The 17545-nt window shown below is 33.1% G+C and overlaps 1 protein-coding gene across 1 annotated transcript; it reads left to right on the top strand.

Moving 5' to 3' along the window:
* The first annotated feature begins 8244 nt into the window (after nucleotides 1-8244).
* On the top strand, nucleotides 8245-17545 carry LOC118033757 (respiratory burst oxidase homolog protein A). Its single transcript, XM_035038853.2, has 14 exons — nucleotides 8245-9417; nucleotides 9638-9797; nucleotides 10181-10229; nucleotides 10888-11001; nucleotides 12190-12612; nucleotides 14040-14426; nucleotides 14507-14602; nucleotides 14751-14866; nucleotides 15230-15397; nucleotides 15512-15671; nucleotides 15834-16031; nucleotides 16134-16262; nucleotides 16455-16533; nucleotides 16624-17545. Exons 1-14 carry the CDS (start codon nucleotides 8757-8759, stop codon nucleotides 16731-16733), a joined length of 2850 nt encoding a protein of 949 aa, XP_034894744.1. The 5' UTR covers nucleotides 8245-8756; the 3' UTR covers nucleotides 16734-17545.

Here is a 17545-nt window from a genome sequence, read left to right as displayed (position 1 = left end):
TAACACATTAAAAAAAAAAAAAACATGCGGACAGTGCAAGTTAATTGCACTGTTCACGTGAACAGTGCAATTCACTCCTGAACAGTGCAGTGAATTGCACTGTTCCTTATTTTTTATTAGCTTGCAGAGAATGAAAAGCATGTCTTCGTAGCTTTTTCTTTTCAGCGTTTTAAACGAAAAAATCATGTGGGCCCCATGCACAGTAAATCACTTTTCTTTATTACCAAACGGCTACAGACTACGTTTTAAATAAAACGCAGCCGCAACCACGTAGACAAATGAACCCTTTATCTCTTATACAATTCTTTTCTCTTTCAATGATTGAAACCAAATTATCACTGAAGTCCTACCACGTAATTACAAACCAAGTGTAAATTACAAACCAAGTGTAAATTCAGAAACAATATAAGTTAATTTAGAGGGGTATAGCTTACTAGTTATGTTTCAGGTTTATTCTTTAAAAATTATTAGTTTGAATTTTACAAATTTTAGGGTCACTGAAAATTTATATGGTTATTAATTTTAGGATTCGTAAGATTAATTGAGATATACATAAGTTAGCTTGGATATTAATGTTAATAATAATAAAAAAAAAAAAAAAAAAAAGTGGAAGTTCATCAACACACTTTGAGTTTTCAACGCCGAAGAACGTTCAAACGTGCAATACAAAATGCCCACCTGAAATGACAGATCAGATTGTTTATGCATTACAAGTGGAAACACTGCCCATAAAATAGGATTGAGTCAATTGTTACTATACTTTTATATAATCGATCCTGGATTAAAAATAAATTATTGCACAAGTATGTTTGATTGTGGTTGGCCTTTATCCATGAGAACCTGTAAATACAGATTATTATTATTATTATTATTATTATTATTATTATTATTATTATTTTGCAGGGATTGTTTGGAGAAGAATTTTCAATTTGGTCGATTGCATAAAAAAACTGCAGTGTTTGATTTGTTATGCTAACAAATTATACTTTGTAACTTGTTGCACAGACCAATCTAACTGTTTTTCGTCCGCACAAAAGAACTTGTTAATCCATACGCGAGTGTAACTTCAGATTTCGTCCCCCTCTCTCCTAGCAACTGTTAGAGAGTGGTAATATTATATTTTAAAGTTTTTTTTTATATATAAATATATTAAAGTAATATATATATTTTTATTTTTTAATATTTATTTTCTATACCAACAAATCAAAATAATTTAAAAATATTTTTTTTTTTAAAAAAATGTTTTTCTAAGCTAACAGTAGTTATTTTTACTGTAATGTCAAACACGCTATTAATTTTTACTGTAATGTACATTTTAGTAGCTTTTCGCCAGCTAGGAGTGGCGACTAGTTGCCTGAAAGGTCTTCTGCACCTGGCATGGTTGACCGAGCAAGCGTAGTCAAGAAGACCACTTTTGGGCTCAACTACAGGCTCTCAGCTAATCCTACCTACTCCCTGTGAGAAAAAACAAGGGAATGACATGGACCAATCACTACCTACAAACTCCAGGAATCTTGATTCTTCATCGAGAGGGATGTGCAGAGAGTGGCCCCTGGTTTCACTCGTCATACTATTCATTCAACTAGGGTTCTGATTTTCTAAATTCTGCCAGCCCCAATTGTCAACCACTCAAAAATAAGATAATCCACTTATCTAGATAGTGACTTAATGATAAAAAAGTGATTTTAAGATCAAGTATTTTTTTTTTTGTCTTAGATTCAAGCTCTATGATTGTTCATATGATGGTCACTGAGGTTTACATGATCGTTAACTTCAGGGCCCGTCTATAGATTAATTGAGATGTGCGCGCAAACTTCGGACACACATTAATCTAAAAAAAAATTATATATATATATATATATATATATATATATATATAATCCATATTTTTGGCCTTACAGATTCAAAAATGCTCGACTCCAGTTACTATATAGTCTAGAATTTTTATATTTTGATTGTTTTTATATTTTAAAAATATTTTCTGGAGTTTAATTCAAACTAATGCCAATCCCACTTTAAAAATGAAATGTTTTCTGGGGTTTTAAGAATAGCTAGTTACTTAAAGGTTCGAGGTCATATTGAAACCGTAGGAATTAAAATACAGGAGCCGAAGTAGAACATTATTGAACGTATAAGGGTTAAAGTATGGTTTATTCAATATTAAAATAATCGAGAGGGTGAAATAGTATAGTTTTCTTTGGAGCAGAAAAGTCTATAATTGCCACCACTGTAAGATAATATAGCTATTAATTGATAATGGATGGCAATCCCATCTTAGAGTCGAAGAACAATTAAGTAATCACAGGTAGATCCAATTTCTTGCAATATCTTTTATTTAATAAAAAACTTGACTGGCTAGGTCATTTTGATCAAGATGCGTAATTTACAAGCATCAAACAAGTACTAAACTAGTATGGCAGTCCAGGACCTTTACTGGAATTTGCCTACTTTTGTATGTATACGACCACAATACAGGACACCACTCCACAGCTTTTACAACTCTTGTTTGTTGATGTGATAGTAATTATTTTTAAAAATATTTTTTATTTAAAAATATATATGAAAATAATTATTTTTTTATTTTTTAAAATTTATTTTTGACATCAACACATTAAAATAATTTAAAAACATAAAAAAATAATTTTAAACAAAAAAATTCAAATTTTTATGAAAACATCTTATGGGTTATGATCCCAAACACTACCAAAATTGATAGGAGCTGGGCTATATTTTTTTAAAAAAGAAACATTTGTTTCTTTGTAAGAATTTGTTTATTTAATTTGACTCCGGACTATAATATATATGAATAGTCATGTGAAAGCATTCATGCTTTGATTGAAATTAAGACCGATGACTGTTTATTTTTGAAGTGGAAAAATGCTTTTGAAAAAAATTAAATTTTTTATTTTTTATTTTTGGCTTCAAATTATTTTTTTTTTTTAAATTGTTGATCACTTCGAAAAGCAACCACTACAATGATATCAAATAAGCTTTTAGGGCCCATTTGGAATTGCATTCTAAATGGCGTTTCTAAAAAGAATAATTTTTTTTTGTTTAAAATTATTTTTTATATATGTTTTGAATTTTTTTGATGTGCTTGTATCAAAAATATTTTTTAAAAAATAAAAAAAAATATTATTTTAATATATTTCTAAATAAAAAATAATTTAAATAACAACTTTTATTATATTTTTAAACTATCCTTTTGCTTTCAGGAGAGATACGTGGAACAAGATCCAAGAAGAATGAATGATCCAAATGAATAATGAATCTACAGAACTAGAGCACTAGGAAGTCACGAGTTCTTGTTTTTGGTATTAACTGTTAAAAGTTTTTTTTTTCTTTTTGTCCAATTTTGATGTATCAACACTGAATCTTTTGATCATGTATGTTCTAGGCAAGTAATTCACAGAATAAAATATATCTAAAAAAAAACCACGTGATCGATTATATAGAATTTGAATTCAAAATAATGATGAGGAAATCAAGTACCACCAAAAAATATCTTAACATAGATATCACCTGTATTAAACCAAATCGAAATATCAATGTAGATATCTCCATTCTTCACTAAGAGAACACAAAAGAAAAAAAAAAAAAATTCGTCATATATTAAAATATCATTTGGGAATTTGGATATGAAGCAAATCGTGTTTTTAAAAACTTTATTTTTTTATATAAAATTAATTTTTTTTATGTATTTTAAAATTATTTTAATACGCTGATATCTCAAAAATAATTTTTTAAAAAATAAAAAAAAATATTATTTTAATGCATTTTAACATGAAAAATACTTTAAAAAGTAATTACAACCACACTCTTAAATAGCAGTAATTGCTTTTGGTGCTTTCAATGATTTAGTTACATTTTATCTTTTAATTTCTTGAAAAACATGAACCAAAATGATAATGAATTCAAATCTAATTATATTAAGCATCAGAAATAAATATTTTATTGCATAAATGTTATTATAGTTCAAATAGCCTTCTCTTTTGTCCTTGTAAATTATGTGGCAATAGTAATGGTTGGGGAGAGAGCAACCGATGAACATCAAAACAGAGGAGGCCGAATTACACTAATCCTTGTACAGGAGTTGTTGGGCAACCCATGGCCATGGTACTATCATTCGGCTTTACACGTAAAAATCTCCTAGAAGCCCACCTATTCACGTCAAACTTGCCCCCCCGGAGTCTGGAAGTATAGCAAGGATCTCTCGGGACCTAGAATAAAAAAAAAAAAACTAGCAGTAAAAAGAAGAAGAAGAAGAGGGTATTTATCAAGGATTTCTTAACTTCTGTTGTTTTCTTTTTTTTTTTTTAAAAAAAAAAAAAAAAATCAAGTTGGTTTTTCGAGTTTCGAGTTCTATCATGTCGTTGATTTTGTGACTTCAAATTAAGCGTCACTCAGTGCTTGTATTATAGAGATCATCCTGCTCCCCATTCTTCTCGTGCCCCAAAAACTGTCATTTTCCACAAGCCTGTATTGCCATGACATTGTTGCTCACCACTCTTTGCCTCACATTTTCCATTGTCCACGACCTTGCATAACTTATTTGAATTTTTAATTTTATGACATTATGGCACAAAGTAAAAATAGTCTGAAGTAATTTATTTATTTTTTCTACTGGTGGCTTAGCTTATGCGTGATGTAATTTGAAGTACAATCGAGCAGTGCAATCTCTTGTACTTAACGATTTGGTACTTAGTACTGTATATCATGGCAGGAGTCAGGAATGTTCTAGCTACCAACTGGTTGAGCAACCACAAATGACGGTACAATTTGCAGCCGGCAAAGCCTCTGTATGCTAAGCGTTCATCTCCTTTGCAAGCCGCTACGTGTCATAAAATTGCTGGGTGGAAAGATTTCGTCTGGTGGGTGAACTCCTCGTAGCTTATGAGTCGTGGACAATCTCCCGATCATATGTAGCAAAAAAGTTATGGATAAACAAAGATCAGCCTAAAAGAACCTTCTGTTTCAAATATAATTTAGCTGTTATGATCAATGGCGTTATTCACTCAGCAAAAAGCTACTGGTGATGATAAGATACTGGTTGGGCAAGAAGTTTTTTTCCTAGCTAGGAGTCGTGAGAACTTGGAGATATCACAGGGTAATATGTTTGTCATCTTAAAAGGAAAGATTTTTTCAGGTTTTTTAACGTATAAAATACTGGGTTTTAACAATAGAAAATGAGATTTTCTTGAAAAAATACAAGACATAGAAAAATATCATTAATTCACTTGTTTTTTTTATTATTACTATATATCTAAAAATATTAAATTAATTTTGATATTGTAGGGTTTTTTTTCGGGTTCATATTAAATTAATATTAATACACAAGCCTTGTGGATGATTGATGTGTTTGTCAAGTGGGCATATTTCTTGTCCAAGAGTGATTAAAGATGTTAGGAATTTTTTATTTTTTTCTAATGTCAAGAAAACAAGGGCAATTAAATCACCGGAGGTTTTTCGTGACTTGTCGACTTCAAATTTAAAGATAACTGAATGGTTTTTGATTTGACCCTAATAAGATATAGGCCGGTTGAACTTTTTATTTATTTATTAATGTAGATTTTCAAGCAGTTTGTGTTAATTTCAATTAATTTTATGAATTTTAAAATTAATAATCATATAAGTTTTCAATGATCATTATATTAGCAATTATAAAATTCGAAATTTAAAACCGGTTAAACTTTAATAGTAAGCATGCATGCTTTACTTTTTTATTTTCTGTATTCGTTACTTTTAGTAATTGAAAGTAGTTTATTTACATTAATTGCTTTTAATGTTGTAAATCGATATCCAAGCACAGGAGTATTAATATATGGTATGAGCAATTAATTAATTTGCTGTTGCTAAATTTTTTCCCCCAATATAGACTACAACAGCGCAGCTACCCCTTTAGTTTGAGTGGTTATATTTGAATTAATCGTGTTCTAAAGTTGGCTTTAAGAGTCTTAAATTCAACTATCTTGGTGATAATCTTTAATATCTATATATTAATTATCATATAACCCGCTGTAATTGTTTATATTATCTATAATCTTAGTCAATTGTATATTATGCTGGTTTGGTGATGAAGGTATTTTTAGATTAGCTTGTGCATCTTTCGCTCGATAATAAATAAAAATATCATTGAATTAGCTTTTCATTCTCACACGAGACATTTATCACACAGAAATAACCACAGTTAAAAAAGAAAATCAACAAGGTCCCCAGCTAAAACGTATTTAAATTATTATTTTGCTTGCCGCATATGAAGCTGATAGTAAAAGCTAGCTAGCTAGCTAGCAACACAGCTCAATCTGACACACAAGATCCCATGCATGTCTCAGATTGACAGAATTTCAAATGCTACGATTGTTTTCAAGCACTAGCGGTCCATGAGGAAAGCCAAAGCATGGACGTGTGCGCTGACATTTTGAGAGCGCCAGGGTTCATCGACCGCCCCTAGCTTTCCCTTGTTTGATCGATGTTGCCTTAACGAACCTATCACCTTAATTCTAACGCCTACATATATAGACCCTTCAGCGAATCTGGTTAGCTAGCAAGGTGTTTGTTAGGGTAGGACGTATTGATTAACAAAAAAAAAAAACTAAGTATATGGCAAAAAAAAAAAAAAATGAGGATCATACATGGACCTAATATTATATTATGTCTAAAATAAAGATTTTGTTTCCTAGGCCACGGTTTGCCCCTGCTTTTTCGTGTTTTTTTGCATTCAAAATTGCTTCGGGTTCAATTTTGGTCTGTTTAGTTTTCACAATTTTCACTTAGGTATAGAACTTTATGCAAAGGAGATAAAAGAGCATATGGAATTTTCAGTTTTTTATGAATCTCACATTTTCTTGTTTTTTTGTTAAAATTGACTTTTGATTCAGTCGAGCAGATAAATTTTTTAATCAATTCAATGTTAAAGAATATAATTATAAAAAAATAAAATTCAATGATAATAAAAATGCTTGCAAAACTAAGAGTCAGGACAATGTAGGGGATGTTTGTTTGAGACCACAATAATTCTATAAAAAACAAGTAAAAAAAAATATTATAAAACTCATTTCTCAATCAATCCAATATTAAAGGATAAATTAGAAAAAAAATCAATAAAAAAGAATTAAAAGACTCAAAACCCAATGTTGGAGGATAAATTGAAAATAATACAATGTTAAAGGATAAAATTAAAATATAAATTTAATAAAAAAATAAAGGATAAAAACCCAATATTGGATGATAATATTTAAAAATAAAAAAAATAAAAAAAATTAAATAACTAAAAAACACAAAACATTGTTCTAGTAAATATATTTTATGAAGAGATGAGCATTGAAATCACCTCCTCTTTTAAGTATTTTTACAATTATAATAATATAATTAGATGTATCTTGCGTAAAATTTATGGAATCTAAAGATAATTTTTCATATTATTGAAACTATTGTAAAAAATAATTTTCTAAATAAAAGAATCTAATGTCAATTCATATAAGTTTTTGTTGAGTTTAATTATAAAAGAATTTCTTAAAAAATTATGGTGGAATTGCCATTCTCATAACCAATAATATGAGAGGTATGCTATGGATTAAAAAATAATAATACAAGAGCTCAAAAGAAAACACGTGCTTAACAATTTCTTAAACCAGCAAAACACAGGCGTTCTATTGTTTCTTGATTTACATCAAAGCAACCATCTTTTTTACCTTCGAAGAGTAAAGTCTCAACCAAAGACATTGCAACATCTAATTAATCAGCTTGGGCCTTGTCAAAGCCCAAAGATCTTGACTTCGATTATTTTATTTTAACCAAAAGCATTTTCGGAAGTTTGGAAAAACAATCTCTTTGTAAAACAGTTTGAACAGCAGTTAAAAAAAAAAAAAAAACAAGATTCTTATACATAAGAGGTAAAGATTTTGGATTTGACGTTAGGAAATATTTTTTTCAAATAATACTTAATATGTGCTTTTTATATCGATTTGATATATTCCAAACAATAAATTGTTTTAAATCTAATTTCTCAATAAAACTAAGGGATTTAAGAAGAGGGAAACTTTCATAAGCATTAGATCTACCCCCCTGTTGTCATGTTAGATGGAGTTGACTCCAAAACAATCGCAAAAAATAAAAAACCTAAAACGGGCACCAACACCACAACATAAAAATATATATTACTCTCTCTACGTCTCCCTCTCTCTCTCTCTCTCTCTCTCTCACACACACACACACACACACGTTTCCAAGGCCTAATCTTCTCTTTTATCCTCGGAGCTCCACAGCTCCTTTTCTTTTTCTTCAATGTCTCGAGTGTAAACGCACGCGTTTTGCCAAAAAATAAATAAATGATCACAAAAACAGAAAAGAAGACTACTTTTACTAGCTAGCTCGAGCATAAAAGAGAAAGACAAAACCATTCCTAGCTAAGTGGTCACAGAGCACTCAAAATACAATCCCATTTCTGTATAGAAATTCTCTCTCTTGGTCCCCTGCATTTTTAGCCCATTGTTTTACACATACAGACCCATAAAATTATTAAAGCTTGTCTTTTTCTTGCCTTTTTGTTCTTCAAATTCTCTCTCTCGAGGGAGAGATTTTTTTTAGTTTCTCTCTCTAGAAGATCAGGAGGAAACAAAACACTCCGCGTATTTATGCCTTCTCCATTAGATTCCCAACGCGTTCTTCGACGACGACTACTAGTATTAACATTTCCTCTCCTCCTCCACTTCTTTATTACTTCGTCACTCACCTAAAATCCATTTCACCTAAAATCAATGAGAGCTTCATTGCCTAAACACGAGCGGAGATGGGCCTCGGACACGCTTCCCGGCAATGCAACGATGAGCACAGGAACATCGCCGGGAAATGAGTCCGACGAGGAGTTTGTTGAGGTGACACTTGATTTACAAGGTGATGACACGATTGTGCTTCGTAGTGTTGAGCCAGCAACATCAACGGTTATCAACATCGATGATGTTTCTTTCACTACTGGTGGTTCTGTGTCTGCCGGAGCTGTAACTCCGGTGTCGAGATCGCCGACGATCAGGCGGAGTTCGTCGAATAAGTTATTGCAATTTTCTCAGGAGTTAAAAGCTGAAGCTGTAGCGAAAGCTAGGCAATTTTCGCATGAGTTGAAAGCTGAGTTAAGGAGGTTTTCTTGGAGTCATGGACAGGCAGCTCGGTTTTTATCAGCCTCGGGAAATAATGGCGGTGGTGGTTTTGAGTCAGCTTTAGCCGCCCGTGCTTTGAGAAAGCAGCGAGCGCAGCTGGACCGGACTCGGTCTGGTGCTCACAAAGCCTTGCGTGGATTGAGATTTATAAGTAAGAACAGTAAAAAAACTAATGGCGTTGATGCATGGAGTGAAGTTCAAAGCAATTTTGAAAAACTTGCTGACGATGGCTATCTTAACCGGGCCGATTTTGCACAATGCATAGGTTCGATTCTCTCTTGACTTTCTATTTTCTTTCTCTTGGTTCTAGCGAAAGCAGCTAGCAAGCTTTCAAAGCACGAACCGAGTCTAAATTATTGATTTTTTTTTTTCTACTTGGATTTCAATATTTATGGATAAAAAAGGCAACAAAAGTACTGGAGATTTAGTTGTCATGTTCGTATGAAGTATTGGAAATTGATTTCTGAGATTTTTGTTTTGAAAAGGAATGAAAGATTCGAAGGAGTTTGCTTTGGAGCTTTTTGATGCATTGGGAAGGAGAAGAAGATTGAAAGCGGACAAGATTTGTGGAGATGAGCTTTACGAGTTTTGGTCACAAATTACCGATCAAAGCTTTGATTCTCGACTCCAGATCTTCTTCGATATGTACGCCTTATTACGGACTAGTGTATAATATAATTAAACTTAATTCATGACTTGTTTTATTCATTAATTAATTCACCTTTTTCCTTTTCTTAAAAAAAAAACAAATATTGTATGTTAAACATCTCACTCTTATCTGAGATCATGCAAGCAAAGGCATTGATGGACCAAAACCAAACCCAGTTTGTCTCTTTTCCGAACTCTGTACTAGAAATGATAAAAAAAAAACAGAGAGAGAGGGTAAAACTGTATTTTCCTCCGAACCCCAATTATTGAAAAAGTGATTACACAATATTTTCTGCCATTTTTCTTTTCTCACTATCAAGTAATCTTGAATTAGCGGATAAACTAGGTGACAAACTACTTTTCTGATGTTATGTTTACAGGGTGGACAAGAACGAAGACGGTAGAATCACTGAAGAAGAGGTCAAAGAGGTACTGCAAATGAATTTAAGAAGACATTATAATTAACCATGTCTTTCTCTCGAATTCAATTAATTTAATCTTAGCTTGTTACATTGATTAAGTGCTTAGTCTTAAAGTAACGTGCATGAATTAGCCACCAGCCTGTCAAATTATTGTAGAAATAAAATAAGAACCGACCTTCCAAATATGAGGTAGAAAAATTAAATTAAATAAAAAAACAGATGACCCTTTATATCATGAATATTGCCTAGGCTCTTTAGTTAAAAATTAAGATAGCAGGCTATATCAATAAACAGGGTGTCATTTTTTTTGTATTAAAATAATCGCTGAAGTAGGAGAGGATTCGGTGACCCTAAATTTATGAAAATTCTAAAACTAACCAACCCAATAGAATAGACATGATTCAATTTTTTCGTGATCTCTGACGCCATTCCCACGTTCTCAAGCATCTTATGAACTGGGTCTTTCTTTGAAGAGTTTCAGGTTGAGAGACGGCAACCTTCTTCTATATAGATATAGTACGATTTTCTCAGTGGGGCTGTTGGGAGCCTTTTGGAGTACCATCTCCCTTAATTTGCATGAAAAGCTGAAATTAGTGACCGTCAATACTGTTTTTTTCAATATTATATATTCATTAACTTTATAATTTCTTTACATGAATTGGTAGATTATCATGCTAAGTGCTTCTGCAAATAAGTTATCAAGATTAAAAGAACAAGCAGAGGAATACGCAGCTTTGATCATGGAAGAGTTGGACCCAGAAAGATTTGGCTACATCGAGGTACGGGTCCTCTTTAATTTTACTGACAGATATACGCTAATGTTTTTTTTTTCCCTTCTTTTTTCATGCATGTTTGGTAAATCCCATGAAATACCATAGCGATTCTAGAATCAATTAGGTGGGCTTAGTATAATATTTATCTTCATTATTTTCATACTGGGTTCCAAGCATTATTTAACTAAATTTGTTTAATCAGAGTCAAATTTGATCCCCTGTCTTGTTCTGGGTGTCACAATAATTAACAGGGGGGAAAAATAATAAAAAAGAGGCACAGCAGTTGCAATTTTATAGCAAAGTCCAAAGTCCATTATTGGGTCTCGATGTTGTTGAACCGTACTCGAAGAAAGAATGAGAGAAATGGCAATCGTTTCTTACAAATGGCACAGCTAGTTAATCTGGTTAAGCAAGCTTATTTATATGGAAGAATATTTGTGGTAGTTGAACAGCTCCCTGGCTTTCTTTTCCACTTTAATATGCACGTCTGTTCTAGCATAGAAGACTTTTAAGTAGAGGTACGCAGTTTCTGAGGCTAAGCTGGTTCAGATGTTTTTAGGACCGGTACTAACATTAAAAAAAAAAAAAAAAAAAAAAAAGGTTGTCCACCAAGTAATGATAAATTCAACGAAAAAATGAACGTGAATGGCCATCGTCTAACACAGCTGTCATTGTCACCAACTAACTCAGGATTTTCTTTTCTTCAATTTGGTAGCGTAAATATTTTATATGGATCCTAGAGGCTGGCTCGGATGGCAGGACAGTTTATTTCTCATGGTAGAGGATCGAGATTTTAAATATAAATAATTTATTCACGATCCAAGTAAGAAAAGAAAGGATGAAGGTCGGCGTACAGCTAAATAAACAAGTGTTATTTTACTGTCAAAAAAAGAGAAAAAAAAAAGTGTTATTTACTGTATCGGAAGTGCCTTGATGACCTGTATTTTTTTTTTTCAATTTTAAAATTGATATTGATGATCTGAACTATTATTCCTGGCACTGTTTGAACCTGACCTCTCAAATAATGCTTAGCCTTCACTCATACATAAAGCATTACGCGTGCTCCACTCTGCATCAATTATAGTGTAATAAGTTGACATGATCAAGATTCTCTTTTCCATTTTTTGTATAACTCCACTGCTGGTGATTTTGATGCAACCTTGTTTTCTTGTTGTTGCTGAAAACGATATGTAGCTCTGGCAGCTAGAAACGCTCCTTCTACAAAAGGACACGTATCTGAACTACAGCCAAGCTCTGAGCTACACAAGCCAAGCCTTGAGCCAAAATCTCCAAGGGCTAAGAAAGAGGAGCCCAATAAGGAGAGTGAGCAAGCAATGTGTATACTTTTTTCAAGAGAATTGGAGAAGAATTTGGGTTTTGACATTATGGGTTGTGATAATGATAGGGCTGTTCACATGGAAATTCTTTCAATACAAGCAAAAGAATGCTTTTCATGTAATGGGTTATTGTCTCCTAACAGCCAAAGGAGCAGCAGAGACATTGAAGTTCAACATGGCTCTAATTCTCTTGCCTGTCTGTAGAAATACCATCACTTGGCTGAGGTCCACGAGGTTGGGTCCCTTGGTGCCTTTTGACGACAATATCAACTTTCACAAGGTATGTACAAGCTTACCGACCCCCTCCTCTTCTTGTCTGTATTGCTTTTTTAATACGTTTACATCCTTTTCGGGTCCCATATGGAGAAGACTTTCCAAGAAAGTCAATATATTGGTTGGTCTTACCCAATGAAAATACATTAGTTTTTCAGTGCCTAAAATATTTATCCCGAGGGATATTTGCTATACTTCAACTGGCACCAGTAGTTGGTAGCTTAAAGGCTTTCATACTCTTTTTTTTATTTATTTATTATTAAATAATGTTAGCCACAGCATATGAATTTTGTTGTCGAAGGAACTTGAAAGAAAAGAGCCACATAAATAGATAGTTTTGTATTGTTTTATTTAGTTCTTATTTTTTATAAATAAAATTATAATTTTTTTACACCTTGTAAAATTGTTTATTAAAATTTGTAATTTCTTTATTTTTAAATAGATATTTTATTTATTAATATATTTCATTACTTATTTTCTTATGATTATATGATTATGTTTTATTAATTACATATATAAATAAAATTATTTTTTTTATTTTTTCATTATTATTATTATAAACTATTTTCCAAAAAATTGATTACTTTTACTTTAAAAAAGAATTATTTTATTTTATTTTATTTTTCATAAATAAATATTTATTTTTAAAAGTAATTATGTTTTATTAAATTACTTATTTTCATGCAAGCACCAACGAGCTTTATAAAATACTTGTGTTGTAATTAATGGCTTGTGCTTTCCCGTAACCAAACATGTTCTTAAATTCGTGTTTGGTAACGAGGACACTTCGTCGAAATGAATTACAATTTGTTCTCTCTTTTCATTTGGTTACATTTAGGGGAGATGGGTCAAATCTAAAGGATTATTCCTGCTGTGTGGACTTGATCTTCGTAAACTCTTAGTCTTTTCCAAGGGCTACTACTAAAGCAGTGAATAAATAACATGGAAGCGTGTAGTTAAACTTGCTTGTTTTATATTTGTTTTTTAAAAGTTAATAATTTGAATTTTATAAATTTTAAGGTTATTAAAGGTTTACATGATTATTAATTTTAGGTCATGTAAAATTAATCGAAAGTATAAATTAAACTAGTCCGGACATCTACATTATTAATAATAATAATAAAAAGAATTAGCCAATAAATACATAAACAACTTTTTTGTTTATTTAAATTCTCATCAGTTAAAAGGCTCTGCTTATGCTAGCTAAGACCCAAATGCTCCGTGCGCTATAAAATAATAGAGTAAATTCATAACTAATTCAAAGCTATTTAACCACTGATAAAAGATATTGAAAATTTCAGTCGAGCTTAAATCAATCTTGATGATGTATAAAATGACACCATTTAATCACAAAATGATTTTTTATATATATATAAACTTATTTAATTACTTATGGTAAATTGCATTGATTTAATATTTCTCACACACATGCAGACCATAGCAGCAGCAATTGTAATTGGTGTGATTCTCCATGCTGGAAACCATCTAGTCTGTGATTTTCCAAGGCTTATAAATTCATCTGATGAGCAATATAGAGCCTACCTGAGTGATGACTTTGGTGAAAACAAACCTTCATATGCAAAACTGGCTAGAGGGGCTGAAGGTGTGACTGGAATCTTAATGGTGATCAGCATGGCCATTGCTTTTACACTTGCAACAAGATGGTTCAGGAGGAGCCTCATTAAGTTCCCAAAACCCTTTGACAGGCTTACTGGATACAATGCATTCTGGTATTCGCACCACTTGTTCGTCATCGTCTACGTCCTGCTCATCGTCCATGGCGTATTCCTGTATCTGGTGCATAGATGGTACGAAAAGACGGTATGAATCTGAAATCTTTTAATGGCAGTGAATGTTTTCTTGTTTGAGATTGTAAACTGACGGCGATTTATTGCTTGCAGACATGGATGTATCTTTCTGTTCCAGTTTTACTATATGCCGGAGAAAGGGCGCTGAGGTTTTTCCGTTCTGGCTTCTATACTGTCAGGCTTCTCAAGGTATAACATCCTGAAGACCTCTGTTATTTCAGTTCGATCTTATGGTTGATGTCTAGATGCTACCATCTTGAAAGAGCCCTATAAACTGGCACGGTACTTCTGTAACCTACAGTGCTAGATTTTTTTCGTAATTCTTTTTTTCATCCAGGTTGCAATTTATCCTGGAAATGTTCTCACATTGCAAATGTCTAAGCCTCCCCAATTCCGGTACAAGAGTGGACAGTACATGTTTGTCCAGTGCCCTGCTGTTTCTCTATTTGAGTGGTAAATATCTACTAATTTCTTAACTCACTTGAAAATGGCTTTTTTGGTGGTTTAAAACACTTTCAGCTGCAGTCTAAAAGAGAAAGGTGCTTGTAAAATACATCTAGGCCAACTGCTAGCAAGAAACTTGCTCATTTTGTGCTTATTCTCTTTATGGGATATGGTCATTATTTTGCATGGGTTTTTTTTTTTTCATTTTCTGATGAAAGCTAGTGGAAAATAAATTTGATAGGAATCAGTATTTGATTTCTTTCTTTTGTAATTGATGATCGATTGATACCAACGGTTTCAGTTGGTTTCTTTGCTCTGATACCTGATTTTCTCCAGAACTTACAATCAGCATGCTTTTATTTTTCCACCCAGGCATCCATTTTCAATTACCTCCGCACCTGGTGATGACTACCTCAGTGTTCACATCCGGCAGCTAGGTGACTGGACTCAAGAACTAAGAAGAGTGTTCTCTGAAGCCTGTGAACGTCCTGTAGCCGGTAAGAGTGGACTTCTCAGGGCTGATGAAACAACAACAAAAAGGTACAGAATATGTCTATGTTTCCCTTTTCTTTTCCCATTCCGGCTATTTTTCTTTTTCCTTTGGATAGCATTTTGTGATTATATTGTTTATTTAACATTCTTCTCTAATGACAGCTTGCCAAAGCTCTTGATAGATGCGCCTTATGGTGCACCGGCACAAGATTACCGTAAATATGATGTGTTGTTACTTGTTGGTCTGGGAATTGGAGCAACACCTTTCATCAGCATTCTCAAAGATCTGCTTAATAACATTGTCAAAATGGAGGAGCAGGCAGTAAGTGACTAGAAACCTGACTCACTTTTCCAATCTGCAATGTAAACACATGATCGTTCCTTTAATACTATAGATTCTGTATTGCGAACTATAGCAAATTTCCAGACTTAACCCATGATAATCTTCTAAATGCACAATCACAAGTCTGATTCTCATTCTCAGGATTCGGTCTTGGATATCAGTAGGACATCAGACCTGAGCATTGGAAGCAGCGATACATCAACCTCTAACAAAGTTTCACCAAAGCGTAAGAAGGCTGTAAGGACCACCAACGCTTATTTCTATTGGGTAACAAGGGAGCAAAGTTCTTTTGATTGGTTCAAAGGAGTCATGAATGAAGTTGCAGAGCTTGATCAAAGGGTAATTAATGTAAACTTAGCTTGAAATTATGTAAATTACAAAAAACAATTCCCGTTTTGCTTGGTTTCCTTGATTGTTGACTTTTTCGTTGGACCTTTCCAGGGTGTGATTGAGATGCATAATTACTTGACCAGTGTGTATGAGGAAGGCGATGCTCGATCAACCCTCATTACCATGGTCCAAGCCTTAAACCATGCGAAAAACGGTGTGGACATTGTCTCTGGCACCAGGGTAATACTAATTATTTTGTTTAAGCTCATTGCATGTTCATGTTGCGGCTCGCATGTTATATCAGCTGGGCTTTTCCAAATTTTCTGACACCTTCAATTACACATCAATTACACTCTGTGCTGACAAGTGACAATAGTGGACTGAAATATTAGACCATGCAGGTCTGCTAACAATTCCTCGTTTTATCATTAGGTGCGAACGCATTTTGCAAGGCCTAATTGGAAGAAGGTTCTTTCCAAATTATGTTCCAAGCACTGTAATGCAAGGATAGGTGAGTATACCTTCTAGCTAACAGACTTTTTTAACAGAGAAAGAAAACCTATCCTCCTGTTCTAATCATATCACTATGGTTTTGGAGCAGGTGTGTTTTACTGCGGAGCACCTGTCTTGGCTAAAGAACTAGGCAAGCTCTGCTATGATTTCAATCAAAAAAGCTCCACAAAGTTCGAGTTCCACAAGGAGCATTTCTAAGTGAGCAAGGGGTGGTGTATATATATATATATATATTATTTACACCTTTTTTCCACAAAACTCTTCTCCAACACCCTCCCCAACTGCAAAATAAGAAAATTTATAATAAGCCAATGAAGCATTGTATAGTATTGGGCAGAGAAGGAAAAGAGGGTGGAAAAAAGGATATAGATCGATGAATATGTGGTTATGTACTAGCACACCAAGCACAGCCAGGAAAGTTATTATGGCTGGTGAAATGGCTAGAGGTTTCAGTGGTAAACCTCAGCCAGTTCAGAGTTGACATGTAGATAGTGGCATTGCTGAGATGAAGAGTGAGTTACAGCTGCAATGGAGAGGTTGACATAATTTGATAATGACAAGTTTGCCATGCATGAATGTTAGACATTCAAAGGTGGACAGAAGAGGACAGAGTTGAAAGGGAGAGTCTCGAGTTAAGTTTGTGGACTCAGAAGGAAGGTGGGAGCATTGCACTTTCCCCTCTTGAAGTGTGTTCAGAGAATCCTTCTGGAATGTCAATGCTGCTGGGAGGAGTGAACCTTGTGAAATTGCTTTTGATCACTTGATTATAATATGCAAATTATATGTAGATGATATTCATAGTTTTGTTTTTCCTTGTTTCTATAATATGCAAATTATATGTAGATGTTCAAGAGAGGAAGGCTACTAGTACTGTGTTAAACATTAGGGCTACCATTGGAAGGTAAATGAGGTCCCTTCTGTTAGGAATAGAGCTTGTAGAGCTTGAAATTGTAACCCTTTTATAGTATTCGAATGAGGTATTTCACTAATCGCTTTAGTTCTTTGATTTA

This window comes from Populus alba, chromosome 1, assembly GCF_005239225.2.
Source record: "Populus alba chromosome 1, ASM523922v2, whole genome shotgun sequence".
Lineage (NCBI taxonomy): Eukaryota > Viridiplantae > Streptophyta > Magnoliopsida > Malpighiales > Salicaceae > Populus > Populus alba.
Note: the sequence above shows the minus strand (reverse complement) of the source record. Positions and strands in the feature narration are given on the sequence as shown.